The 13864-nt window shown below is 41.3% G+C and overlaps 1 protein-coding gene across 1 annotated transcript in view; it reads right to left on the bottom strand.

Moving 5' to 3' along the window:
* Window positions 1–13437, bottom strand: part of LIN52 (lin-52 DREAM MuvB core complex component) — a 46775-nt gene extending 33338 nt beyond the window's left edge. Inside the window, exons 1-5 of the mRNA XM_050898151.1 lie at window positions 13419–13437; window positions 13243–13317; window positions 13038–13075; window positions 12492–12558; window positions 11404–11487 (exon numbers count right to left, since the gene is read on the bottom strand). Coding sequence (XP_050754108.1) covers window positions 11404–11487; window positions 12492–12558; window positions 13038–13075; window positions 13243–13317; window positions 13419–13437 — 283 coding nt within the window. The remainder of the gene's footprint in view (window positions 1–11403; window positions 11488–12491; window positions 12559–13037; window positions 13076–13242; window positions 13318–13418) is intronic.
* Between the last annotated feature and the right edge of the window lie 427 nt (window positions 13438–13864).

Here is a 13864-nt window from a genome sequence, read left to right as displayed (position 1 = left end):
GCTCACACGGAGGCAGACCATGGAGTTGCACCTAAGATCTCCTGCTCAAAGCTCATAAGCTGAACCAACTGTTTGGTGCTGTGTTCAGCTGAGACTGTGGAATGCAGGCTTTGAATTAACTTACTTCTAGAAAGGATCTTAGATCACAGAATCATCAAATCACTGGGTGATCTGGGTTACAAGGGCTCAGGAGGTCTCCTACTCAAAGAAGGGTCGATTATGGGCTCATGATGTTGCTTAAGGCTTTATTCAGTCAGGTCTGGAAAGCCTGCAAGAACAGAGACTGCACAACCACCCTGGTGATTGCACCACGTGTTCCACTGCTTGACTGACCAATGCTAATATTCCGAATGTCCTCACAAAGCACAAATTACTGCTTTGAATAGCACACCAAAAATCCTGCAAAAGCTAATGGTGACAGATCAGATGAATGATTTCACAGTCTTCAAAGCAGTTTGGTCAGTCAGTCTCCAGATTAATCACATCTCTTCCTCTTCTTCCCCACTAACACTGAAAAGTCTCCCTTCTCTTAACCACAGGAAGTATCTAGATCAGCCTTCACTCTACCAACATAAACTCAACAACTCTTTTCCAGAAAATATCAAACTATTGCAGCATTTATTTCTTCCTACTATCGAACAAACTATAGGAGCCAAAGGGGACTTTCAGAAGGGACATTTTTAGAAAAAAATACCAGGGTATAACACAAATATTTTGTGTGGGTTTTCTGTTGTTTTTTTTGTTTGGGTTTTGTTTTAATAAAGGAAATAATACATCCTGGTTGAAGTACCTTTCAGAGGTGACCTTTGTTTTAACAAAATCAGATCCACAAACTAGGTATGGGGATGTACATAAGGAGAGGAGGAGGATGAGAGAAAAGGAAAAAAGACAGACATTTCAATAAAGATCAGGTAAAAAGCATCTCATAGTAATTCAGCTTTTATTTAGAATGTTGCTGTTCCATTGAGCATCACTCATTAAGATCAACAGCAGTTTTAAGAGCACCGTTATCTGCCAGCTATTGGGCCACTTAGCACGTGGTCCTCATACATAACTTTGGAAACTCAGTTACCAGAGCTAGATGGACACTTAACACTCAAAAAGCTCCCCTTTTTATTTCCAACATCAGGCTGCAGAATTAACAACCATGCAGTGGCAGATGTCATCTTAGCATTTCTAACACTCCTACATCTATGCACATTTAAAAGCTATCTACGCAATCACAGAGTTTACATTGTTTATGATAATCTCCCTTCTCTAAAAGGTATCCAGCAGACTTAGAAAAATTCAATCAGCTGCATTTGGGGGTCTCAATGCATACCTGACACAATGGAAAGTTGGCTTTTTACAGTCACTGTGAATATTTAAAAATACTTCTGTGAGAAAATAATTACCTTCTTACTGCAACAAAAAATTAGTAAGTCACAGACAAAAAAAATCCAACTCAAACTATATAATCTAACAAAAGGAGATTCCACATACACAAATATCAACAACAGGCATCAAACAGAAAATAAAAGCAAAGAGAAATGGCAGAAGTTTGAACTTTTGGTACATTTAGGAGAGTTTTAGAGATTTTCCCCCTTTTCTCAAACTCCAACAGTACACACCTCCTTCTGCAGCAGAGTCATCAATGCCTGGAGAATAGGATGCTGTAATAGTACTTGCCATCGAAATCCACAATAGCATTTTCCCCTCAGAGTAAGGGAGGGGGAAGAAGGCGAAGATGCAGAGATTTCTTGAAGCTTAGAGAAATATTTATTCTACTTCACCAGCAGACAGAGAATACCCTAAGGATCCATGCAGTATTTTTTCCATATATGACAGTTACCTAGATACAGCATTTGTTTTATGGTAAGAATGCACAATTTATGCATATGGGTAGTATCACATTTGATATCATCAGTAGACTGTATCTCCCTGATTTTGTATTTAAGAACAGTCTGGACCTGCTTTTTTTTTTTTCCCTGCACATAGAGGGCCACTCAACCACACACCCACTTATTTAAAAAAAACAATAGCAGCCAAGGTCCAGACTCAATTTCCATCCTCAGCATCGCAACCTAATCTCCTGGCAAGTTAATGCAAATCAAAGTGAACACTTCTCTGACACTGGTAGCAAAGCGTGTTCCTCTCCCAAGAGAGACCTGTAAAACAGGACAGTCACTGACAGCAGTACAATTACTGACACAGATACAGACTTTATGGACATGTTTATCTCTGCTGTAAATCCACACTCTCTCTCCACTCCGATTCATGAGTCATAAAGAAATTGCAGATAATGAAAAAGTTGGAGAAATTTACAGCGTGTCGGAAACCTCAGACAGCCAGAAGAAATTAAAGAGCTGACTGAGGATAAATCACACAGGTACAATTAAAACTTCCTATACCTTCCTCACTTCCAAACTGGGGCACAAGCCAATGGAGATGATGAAAAGTTGAGGTCATGACTCCTCTGACTGTAATCATTTCTTAACTACCTACATGTCAAAATTAGCCAATTCACAGATCACGTATGAATGGCAATTTCAAGCCGGCATTCTGATGTCTCGCTCTTCCAACAGGAGCTGCCCCAGAAGAATCCTGCCTGTAAATAAGCCACCCAGTGAGCAGTATAAGGAAAGGTGATTTCCTCGCCCCCCTGCAGATGCAGAGTATCTCTTACCATAGTGCTGTGCATTAAAATGAAGAAGCAGATCTACAAGATCTACAGTGTGGGAGGAGGGTATAAAGAGAATCGGGAGAAAGGCCAAGGTTTCACATGGAAATCATAGCAGCTTGGACATCACGGTGACAGGGCCATATAAACACCTTAACGGACAATGTAAGTGTTCTTTTCACCTCTCTGAAACAATCAAATAAGGACCAAGAATTACTATGAATGTAAACTGAAAACATCCTCCATATTCTTTCCTACTAAGGAAAACAAAACCAACCATTTCAACGGATTGTGTAGCTCCTGAAAAACTCTGTGATCATCTCCTAACCCACAAATGAACCATCCAAAATGTGAGACATTTTCTGGGAGAAGTCTACTAGCTCTGCTAAGTAAATCCTTAAGCTAACTGCATATTACAGAAATCCAATGTCCAAAGAGCGTAATTTTGTTGTCCAGCTATAAAACTCTGCCTTCAAGCTTTGAAGCACATGAAGTATACTATTTCACATAAAGTCCTTGCCAAACACAGTACTAAATAACAAAATAAGGGAGAAATCTGCTTTCAGGCAAAACTGAAACACGATGAAGATTCATTCAGCAAGGCAGTGAATGTAGAAACTAACCAAGAAAAAAACAGTTGCTACAAAGAAAATTCTAAGCAGAGCAGAAAAAAACAAAGTACACGCACCTCAAACTGCTTCCTCCTATGCAGGACAGCTCACCTTGCAAGAGTAAATAAACTGTGTATTTTAAGTTTAAGGACATAATGAGCACTAGACTTGGCATACAATGTTCTCTTCCGAGTCCCACATATTTAGAACAACGTAGGCGATTCCAAAACATATTTTCTTCCTTCTTGTTTCAGATTAATACAGACACAGTAGTGCTAGAAGCACTATACTTCTGGAGGTGCCAGCTTTTAACAAAGAAAAAGTGAGTATCCTCCCTACTCTTTTGTCAGCAGTCAAGATGTTAAGAACATTGCTATATCTTTCTAATAACTGGCACTGAGACTCCTGCTGTGGGATCTAAATTTGGATCCACATCATGTGATCCTCTTTCAATTTATTTCCCTCTTTCTTCTCCAGCAGTCACTTCTCTTCTCCAGCTCCACCACAACACTTTAGGTAGTCTACTTCTCCAAGGAAATAAGGAAACAGTTCATGTTCAGGAAAGAGTCTGCTCTTCTACATAGATTCCAAAACCTCATTTTGGCTAAAAAGAAACCATAAGAATCCAGTTCACTTTTTCATGCAACTTCCCAGACTGCAGAGAGTGGACATACAGCTTTTACTAAAATGGACCAATGAGAGATTTCAGAAGATGCCATGAGACAGACACCCCACTGACACCCTGAGTACTAAAACACTCTTTACTTACACATACCTGTTGATATGTTGATTTCCTACAAATGTAAGAATCTGAAACATTTTGTTACAAACAAGCGTACATACAGACCAGAGCAGGCACTAGGCAACTAGAAAAATATACTAGGCAACTGTACTGCAGGAAGTGGGGGCTTGTTCACAAATGTAAAGTAAGGCTTCTGAGCTTAAAAAGCCTCTGCGTTGATTGACTCAGGACTAAAGAAAAAGTGGTTATGGTCAGGAAATATTTTTATCTGATCAATTACATCATTGATATAAGCCTGTTTGGGTACGAAGGCCAGGTGTTTTGCATGGAGCCTAAAGGCTGCATGTTGGTACTACATGTAGACACTCCTAGAAAAGACAATCCATTACAGAAAAGGAAAGAGATGTTTCAGTGAGAGGATACATTGTCCTCCCTCCTTTCCTTACTTTGATTCTAATTCAACAAAGTTCAAGTTTAATAACTGTCATGCCCTGTTTTTTAGTTTAATAGATAATACAAGTTCAGTCCACCAAAGATGGAGCCCCTGATTTAAACATATCCTACCTATGATCAGCATCAAAAAAGGGGAAAAAAAAATAAAATAAAAAAAAAAAAACACTCAGTGAGTGAATTCACATTCAACCACGTAGGGAAGAGCTATCCTAGCTTTGAAATTATCCATGTCAAGAGCAGCCTGGAAGGATCACAGGCAGAACTAAATATATATGTTTCAAAATATGCTACAGTTAAATCCTGCTGAAGGAAAAAGACAGAACTGCTCTGCCCCTCCAAACCTACAAAAAAGCTGAACTTGCAGGCAAGAGATCACGATAGACAGCATTTATCTGAGAGAAATGAAAAACCAAAGACTACCAATCTGAGAAAGAGTGGTGATCTGTAAATAGCTTGGAGTTCAGAAGGACTCCTTTATGATTTTCCAGAAATTTCAGAGGCTGCTGAGGCTGCAGAGGACTACAATTCACAACCAAGGACAGCTTAACTCGGGAACAAGGTAGCTGTTCCTCATTCATGTGCCCATCCGTCTCTTGCTGTCTCTGGAAGGGTCTCTCCATTACAGGGACATCTCAGTGATTTCTGGTAGCAGTTGCTTAACTACCATGCAGTCTAGCCTATTACTAAAATAAATAAAACAAAAAAACCCCACTGTCAAACAAAAGGTCCTTCCAACCCACCACCCTGACATGCTGATGGCAAACACCTATATAAAGAGTGTAAGAACAGGGAAGCACATAGCTGTACCTGCCTAGTAATCTCTCCCAGTTTTCTGCATCTCCAAGATTTCCAAGCCACTGGTGACTTCTCTGTGGTCAGACACCCTCGATGGATTTATCTTCCAATAATTTGTTTCATTTATTGAGCGAGATAAACTCCGTGCCCACAACCTCCAGCAGCGATGAGTTCTGACTTTAATGCGCAGTGCAAATATCTCCTTGTGTCTGTCCTGACATGCTATTTTACTCTCTCTGACTTCCATACTATGAGAAACAGTGAAGAGTCATTCCCTAGTCACACTTTCTCTGCATTAATCAGTTTTACAGATCTTTTTCACTTACTGCACCAGTTGTCTCTCTCCAGGATAAAAACTCCTAATCATTTACTTATTCTTCATATTAAGGAAAACTATCACTGACTGACTAAACCCTGGCTGACTTTTCCTTTATCAGTCTGTGGTGCTACAAGATGGCCAACTTTTTGCTGTTCACCTGACATCTCCCAGGTCATCCAGGTCTCATTCTTGGGCCTTTGATAGCTAGCATCAAATAGCTCTTCCACTGTACCCTTGGTATTTAATTTGCTTGAACATATACGGAAAATAAATCAGTGTTACAAAGAAAATAGGAGCAAAGTTGCTAGAGTCCAGTGAAAGCTAGGGCACACAAAACCACGGGGGACTATAAATAGGGAGACTTGGTTGAGCATGCTCAGTAACTGTCTCATTGCTCTTGAAAGAGGGTGAGGATTTGACATTGGATAATATAGCCGTTCTTACATTCCTAATTTTACAGGAGGAAAAGCACAAAACAGCTTCAACTCCAAATAATTTAATCTAACATGAGAGAGCAGACTAGCAAAAATTACTGACAGGGAAATTATAAATGGTATTCACATCTGTGGGGTCAGTTATCCCACATTTTCTAATATTGAAGTCAGATACTGCACAAAAGCACCATTACCTCCACAAACACATTAGGGCTTAAAAAGAGTAGGCTTTTCAGGAAGCCTTGCACTAGCGCTATCACCGAAGCTATACTGTGATAGCATAGCAGCCAGATAATCTCTCTGGCATCAGTGAGATTTTATAAACATGGCTGTGATACCAGGTATATACATACACACATTTTAGGACTTCTGAACCAGTATAGCAGGTGTTATCTGAAAAATATCAGAGATTCAGTGAAGCAATAGCAGGGCCTCCAGAAAGTCCCTGGACAACCACATTCCTTCAGTGACATGGTGCTTTTCCTGCTTCCCCATCCTACTTATCTGTTGCTTTTACACATAGGTTTATTCCAAAGTTTGGAAAAAAACACTTTTTTTTTTTTTTTTTTTTTTTAAGAAAAACATATTTTTCTCTGCGTATGTAGTTCTCAGATACACCTTTCTCTATACATATATTCAAAAGGATGACAGGGCAGATCTTTAAAAAAACTGCAATCAAGGGTAATAAAATTCTCTTAACACCAAGTTAAGTTTGCTTACTAGCAATGTATGCACTTCCCAGAGCTGCTAGCTCATGAAACCAAGACTTCGAAATTTATCTTCTACAGTCAACTTTGACTCAGTTGCTCTGAAAGCTGTAAGGGGTCATACAGCAGAAAAACAGAGCCAGGTATCTAAATTTGCAGTTATTTACACAAACTGTTTTGAAACTTGCTGCTTTGTGGGCCACAAACATGGAGTCAGGATCTGTGACTGGGTTCCCAGTTAAGAACTACCTCCCTTTTGCTTGCCACATCAGCTGGGGTCTCCTCATTCTGCAGTGCTTACTACCCTGCTCCAAGCAAAGCTGGAAGGACACAGGAGGGGAAAGAAGCCCATAACAAGGCAATATGCCTATACCTTTTTTTTTCCCCAGACTTCTGCCAACAGCAGAGATGAGACTCGCTGACTGGCTGCAGCTCACATTCAGCAGTGATACTGTGCCTCCCAAAGTCACCCTAACTACATGAACAATTAAAAGTAGGTGTGTTCATTGAGCCCTGTTCCTCCTCCCGCTCTTACAATACCCACGTTAACAAGGACAGCAAAATCCACACAAAGCAGGATTTTTAATACTAAAAATTATTTCAATGTATTCTAACCAATAAAATAACTCTTTAACAGCAGGAAAATAGAAGCTCTAATAAGAGAACTGAAGCAAAAACAGAAAAGCAGTAACAACCAAGAGGACGAGGCAGAATTTTACACAGCTTAAAAAGCAGACAAGGAAACACAAGCTGAGACCTCAGAAGAGGTGTTGAAAAATAATTTATTTTTAAAAGATTTTATTATTATTGATACCAGGTCCTGAGCCTGGAAGCTGCTGGAGAACTCCAGAACCACCTTGTAGCAAAGAATAAATACACAAACCAGAGACCTAAGGATAGCCTATCCTTTAAGAGGAGAGTAAAAATAGAAAATAAATCATTGGTTCATGCTACAAAAATCCTGCTTCATTCAAGGAAGGCTATCCTTTAGGTGAATTCTGTGCTAAGGGAGGGAAGAATATTCTGCAAGGAACAGACATGAGTGAGCAAGATTCCACCTACTAGCATGCTAGGAGGAGAGCTGAAGAGATTCCCCAGGACCACCCTGGAGATCCTTTCTGATCCACAAGAAAGATCTTCAAGGCAAGTCATCAGCAAATTAAATGGTACAAATAAAAAGTTCTGATTTATAGAAGATAACCCATCTTTTATTGGCAGTTTAACGGCCTGCATCTTAGTAAAAGGGAAATGAAAGTACAGGAGATCATGCAGCCAGTAGTCAGAAATATATTTTTTAAAAAGCAAGGTGCTCACTTATCCATTTGGTTAAAAAAAAAAAAAATTATGGCAAAGTTCCGAAATATCTGCCAAACAGAAGTCTTTTTAAACTACAAAGGTAAAAGAACACCAAAAATAGGCAACTTATCTTGTCTGGGTAGGAACTAAATGTATTAGGTACTACTGCAGCTAGAAGAATTGGATACTTGGATACATGGCTGGACAGATCAACAGTTACCTTATTTGGAAAGAAGTAACTGAATCCTCAGACAAGGAGGAGGGAACCGGCATTATCAAAAATAGCATTAACCATTTCAGTTGTCAAAGGTTTCCTTTGAGATTATCATCCCACATGCTCAGAGACTGATATCAGATAAAGCTACTGCAGTTTAAACAGGTATGTGCTATACTGCACAGAAATCATAACAGAGGGTAAGAAGTCTGACTCCTCAGATGCCCATATAAAATACCAGAGGAAGCTCTGTTAAGTGTTATTCCAGCCTGAATGACATTCACTGTATCTCAGACCTCTAACAGTAAAAGTCACCTCTGAAGTTTCTAGTTGACTGTTTCTTGAACTTACTGTTACAGTCCAAGCAGGGCAAGTCTATTCAGTTTCATCTGATAAAGAAAAACTTCCACAGAACTCTGCACTAATTAAGCTATAATCATTTAAATCACATAAGAATACCCAGCTTAAAGTGCAGACCAGTGAAACAGCAGTGACTATAAACTGGCTACTTTTAAAAGCAGAGGACAACTGTAAAGCAAACCAGATGTCAAACAAGCTGGAAAGAAAACGTAAGTTATATGTTAACAATTTAATTTGATTCACAGAAGCCATGGGGCATTCAACAAAATAGCCAGGGTTACAGAAAGTAAAGGTAACCCTATGGGAAAAAGAGGGGAGACAGTTAGTTGTAAAGAACAGAAATCTGTGAGAAGCAAGCAACCAAAAGAGGAACTGAGAAATCCATGGCCAAAAAGTTAGGGACAGCAGGAATTATATATAGTAAGAATGCGGAATCCGGATAATAGTATTCAACCGTTCCTAGATCAAAGCAGTGAAGATGGACAAAGCACTCAATACATTTGTTCCAAATTTGTCAAGAAAGCCCACTTATATAGACAAAATAGTAAGACAGTTTAAGAAACAAGGCATGTAATTCAGTAATTATTAATTTATCAAACTACATCATGTCAAATCAATCGCTCAGATTTCAATTTTAGTGTTGTAATAGCAGCTTGCTGAATAAACTTTTCAAAAGGTACCCAGTCCCACACGTCACTTTGCCTAACGAATTCTAATGCAAAATTAACATGAAGTGTGCTGTGAACTGGTTCAATAACAGACCTCACAACATAATTACAAAGTCACTCAATAGATACATTTGTCATGGAGTGCTGCCAGAATCACTCTGGTCCTGCACAGCATTTTATCAATAACTTGGATGAAAACAGAAGTCTTTGAAAATATAAAGGATTTGAGATGGGATGTAGAAGAGCAGAGTTGGAAGGAAAAGTAAGTTGCTAACACAATGAAGCAGAATTGTTTCCCACACTCAATACAGATAAAATGTTTGAAAATACTGTAAAGAAAGCCAGTGCACATTCAGAACAGGAAATACGTCAGAAAAAACAATCTTGGGAAGAAGAACTTCAAATCATGACTGAAACGGTACAGTTTTATAAAAAAGTAGCAAGACTCCTCTGGGAAGCCTCATGCTGCCATCTAGAGGAGACTGGTCAGCAGCGGTTTTAATCCTGGTTTTGATAGCCAGTTTCAATCAACAGTCAAGTCAAAAGCAGACTATTAAATTTCAATACACAAAGATATAATCAAATCCAGTACCTCTGGACCAAAACCACAAGCCCCTTAACTTTAATGAACAGATCTTTTGGATTTTTCTTCTTGTTCTCTCACCTACCTAAGTCTGTAAGAGAAAAGAACTTAAAGACAGTATTAGGAAAAACAGTCGCAAGAAGCTCTGTTCAAACTCCACATCTAATTTGCTATGAAAACTTTGCTAAGATAAATGTGTATTATGACACACAAAGCATTCAATGTATTATAGCCTAAAGGAAAATAGACTTCAGTGACAAGAAGTTACAAACATGGAAAGCTTTCATAAAGCTTGAAAATTCAAGATTTCCGTTACTATAGGCTAAAGGTTATAACTGTTGGACCTCAGACATTTCATTGTTTGTTCACTTTGTCTTCCTTCTGTATTTATTTGTTCTCACTAAAAATAAATGGAAATGCATGCAACAAACATTGCAAAGGAAACAACCACCTTGTTAGCTTTAATGTAACTCAGGCTCTGCTTAAACTCCATTTAGCAGGACAAAGCTGTCTGACATTTAAGCCTACAACCTAACTGAGAAAGCCAATCATCAGCCAATCTTTGTATTTGATTCAGTTTTACATTGTTATATTTTAACTTCTACTCCACTAAGTGCTTTACACAGTCTTAACAGATGTTAGCACTGAAAGTGAAATAAACTTGCAGAGAGCGTGTTAAAATAGGCTTAGTGATCTGTTAATAAGAAAGCATTAGGACATCCTAGGTTTACAGTGAGGAAGACTCAAAAAGTCTATTACTGCTTTTTCGTATCCACTGAAAGGAAGGTGAAACACCTGTAAGTTTTAAAACTTCTGGTGCTTTGTGTAGCCCAAGAGTAACTGCAACTAAGGTCTACACTAGAGCAAAATTTAGCAGAAAAAGTTAAATGTGTCACTACGTACAAGTAGCATTTAAAAAACACAATACTCTTGAAATCCTTAAAGCTGGACCAACCTGTTAACAACAGTGTTTTAAATGCGATGATGAAAGCAGCTCCTTCTTCAAAAAACTGGTAAAAATTGGCTGTTTGTAAGTGGGATGAAGGTCAACTTTAGTACTCAATGACATCTCCTCCTGCCACAATTGAGACTGGAAAAAACTAACAGCTACAGAAGCAGAAAACAGTACGAACACCAAGTGATAGGAGAATCCTACAAACAAGTGAAAGTTTCACTGTGGAGGCAGTGCATGAAGTTTGACAGAAGTACTGCCCCAAGTATTCTAAGAAATAGCTTTATATCTGAGTGCGAAATTAAGCAAAGTGACCTGATTTATCTAAGGCAACTTTAAGTCAGGAACAAAAGTCTGTGTGCCACTAGACAACACCCGATTGACATATGACCACTTGTTATTTCTGCCAAGATGTTTCCCCCACACAGGCAGGCTGTAAGTTGGAAATGCAAGCTCACTCTCTCATCCTGTTTTGGAAGGTCACTAACTGTGACTGTCAGACACTTGCCAAATCTGCCAGCACACTTTTCCAGCTACAGATGTACCATGAGCGCACGCTTTAGTGGGAAGATATGCAATGCAGTCAGTCACATCTGTGTACAGTACTTACATTCATCCAGTCCCAGCTGATAAGCCAGGTTCTGCAGGCCACGAACTTTTTCCATCAGGTTAGCTGTAGTGAGGCTCCCCAACTCTAAGAAGAGAGAAAGTGTGATTTTAACACTGTCTATAGCCCTCCAGTGACTTCACAGAGCACTTTCAAGTCAAACTTTTGACAAGATCTTTTTCCAGCCAACAGAGTATATTCAAGCTGATGCCACCTCTCATTTTAACATACTGAGAAAAGACCAGCTTTCTCTACTGAAAGAGACGGCCATGGATGTGGTTGATACTGTAATCTGCCACCATTGCAATAAGCAACTTGCCCCATATTTTGGAAGTTTTTGTAAGTTCACATTGCTACGTGAACAAGCTACAAAAGAGTATGCAAGGGAATGGACTTACTATACATTAATAATGTGTGTTTAAGCACATTTCTTGCAGCAAGTCGAAGTTAATTCGTCCCACTTTCACTTTGGAACAGTTTATCCGGAATTCACAGGAGAGGCAGAGCATGCTCAAGGATGTTTACTGCAAACTAATAGCTGTAACATGCAGCAAATCTGCATGCTAGTTAGCCCTTCTGTAACTTGCTGATACAGCCTTACCGTTCAATTAGAGATCTTGGATCTACGAGTGAAGACACATGCATAGAGCATCTCTGAACAAGTTAATCAACAGTCCAAGCTGCTCACCAAGTTTGATCAGCTGAGGCCCAACAAAAATTCATGCCATTTTTCAAAATACAGGAGACACCCACTATACTTATGCAGTGAGAGACTGGTAAGTGAGGTAACTGAAATATATGTAACATTACACTGCTTCAACTAGTTCTTGCATGCCTGTTTTGAAAAATCAGCCTGCCACTGACATCTGGATATTCTCTTGGAGATAACTGGATTAATGAAAAATGTATAACATTAACAAGACAAAGAGACTCCTGAGCTGGAGATTCTGCAAAGGTGAGGGCTAGAGATCTGAGGCCACAGGGCCACCTCCAGAACATTTAAAGAGCAAGTGTTTTAAGGCTCTTAAGTAAGTACTGAATTCCCATCTGCTTTGGCAACCTTACTTCCTACCCACAATGTCCATACTCACCCTTTAACATATCAATATCATCATTTTCTAATTCAGCCATCCACTTGGGAGGAGAACTTGTAATAGGCTGTTTTGAAAAAAACAGAAGTTCAGACTCAGACAAGTGCATTTTTATAATTATACAAACAAGTCTGATCTCGTATTGAAAACTAGTTACACTGACAGCAAAAATATGAGAGTTCCAGGTGCTCTGTAGAGATATTTTTATGTTTAATCTTATTTTCTGGCTTTCCCTGGACTTTTTAGAGTTAAAAACGGCACACTACCACTCACAAGCCAAAGTCAGTATGAAAAGTGGGATTTCCTAAAGTTTAAAACCTTTTATTTCCTCCAAGGTGTAATTCTCATTCACATTAAGTTGCATAAGCTATAAAGAAAAAAAAATAAAAGAGATAATAAACCCAAAAGGATTATGCTAGCACATACTGAAGTTACAACTGAGATACGTTTTATAGAACAAAGATGTAAAGCCCACAAGAGGAAACAGCAGATCTACCACCACACGGGAAGGGGGGAAACGCGAAAGGCAAAGTAGCGATCACTCACGCTTTTGAAGGAGGCGGCGAACTCGGCAACCCCGGGCACTGGGAAGACAAAACGACGGGCAGCGGGGGGTGAGCGCCTCTGGCGGCGGCACCCCACCCCCCCCCCGCCCGGCCCGCGCCGCCGCCCGAGGAAGGACCGCGCCGCGGCGGGGCGAGCTTTCCCCCCTCCCCAAGGTGACAGACGGCCGCGGGCCCGCCGGACTTACGCTGCTCGGGCCACAGGTCCGGGGAGGCGCGATCCAGCTTCTCGAAGCTCAGCAGCGAGGCCTCCAGATCGCCGCCTGCAACAGAGAGGGAGTGAGGCACGGGTGAGGCACCCCCAGGCCCCGCCGGCGGGGCGGGGAGCGGAGCGGAGCGGCACTGCCCGGCCCTCGCGCCTTACCGTCCGCGGGAGCCGCCATCTTGCCCGCCTCACGTGACACGTCGCCGCTGCTCGCGGGACACACCCCCCCCGGCACGTGACCCCGCCCTCGCGGCCGAGCTCGTGAGGGAGAGGAAAAACAAACACCCCCACCGCCCCCGAGCCCCACGTGTCGCTCTCGCCGCCGCCGCCAGGAGGCGTCGCCGCGGGGCGGCGCTCGGCCGATCCGGGCTCTGACGGTCAGTGGGCGGCTTAGCTCTCGCGGCCAATCCACGGCCCAGCACGGGGGGCGGAGGGGCGGGGGGGCGGGGGCAACGGGCTTGCTGGCGGCGATTGGCTGCGGGCCGCGAGGGCCCCGCCGAAGGTGGGCGCGGAGCGGGCGACGCCAGTGCGCGGGAGGCCAATGAGCGCGCGGGGGCGGTGCCTCGGGCGGGCGGAGGCGGGGCGAGGGGCGCCGTCGGGGACAG

The sequence above is a fragment of the Gymnogyps californianus genome, chromosome 5, assembly GCF_018139145.2.
Source record: "Gymnogyps californianus isolate 813 chromosome 5, ASM1813914v2, whole genome shotgun sequence".
Taxonomy (NCBI): Eukaryota; Metazoa; Chordata; class Aves; order Accipitriformes; family Cathartidae; genus Gymnogyps; species Gymnogyps californianus.
This window is presented reverse-complemented; position numbering and strand designations above follow the sequence as displayed.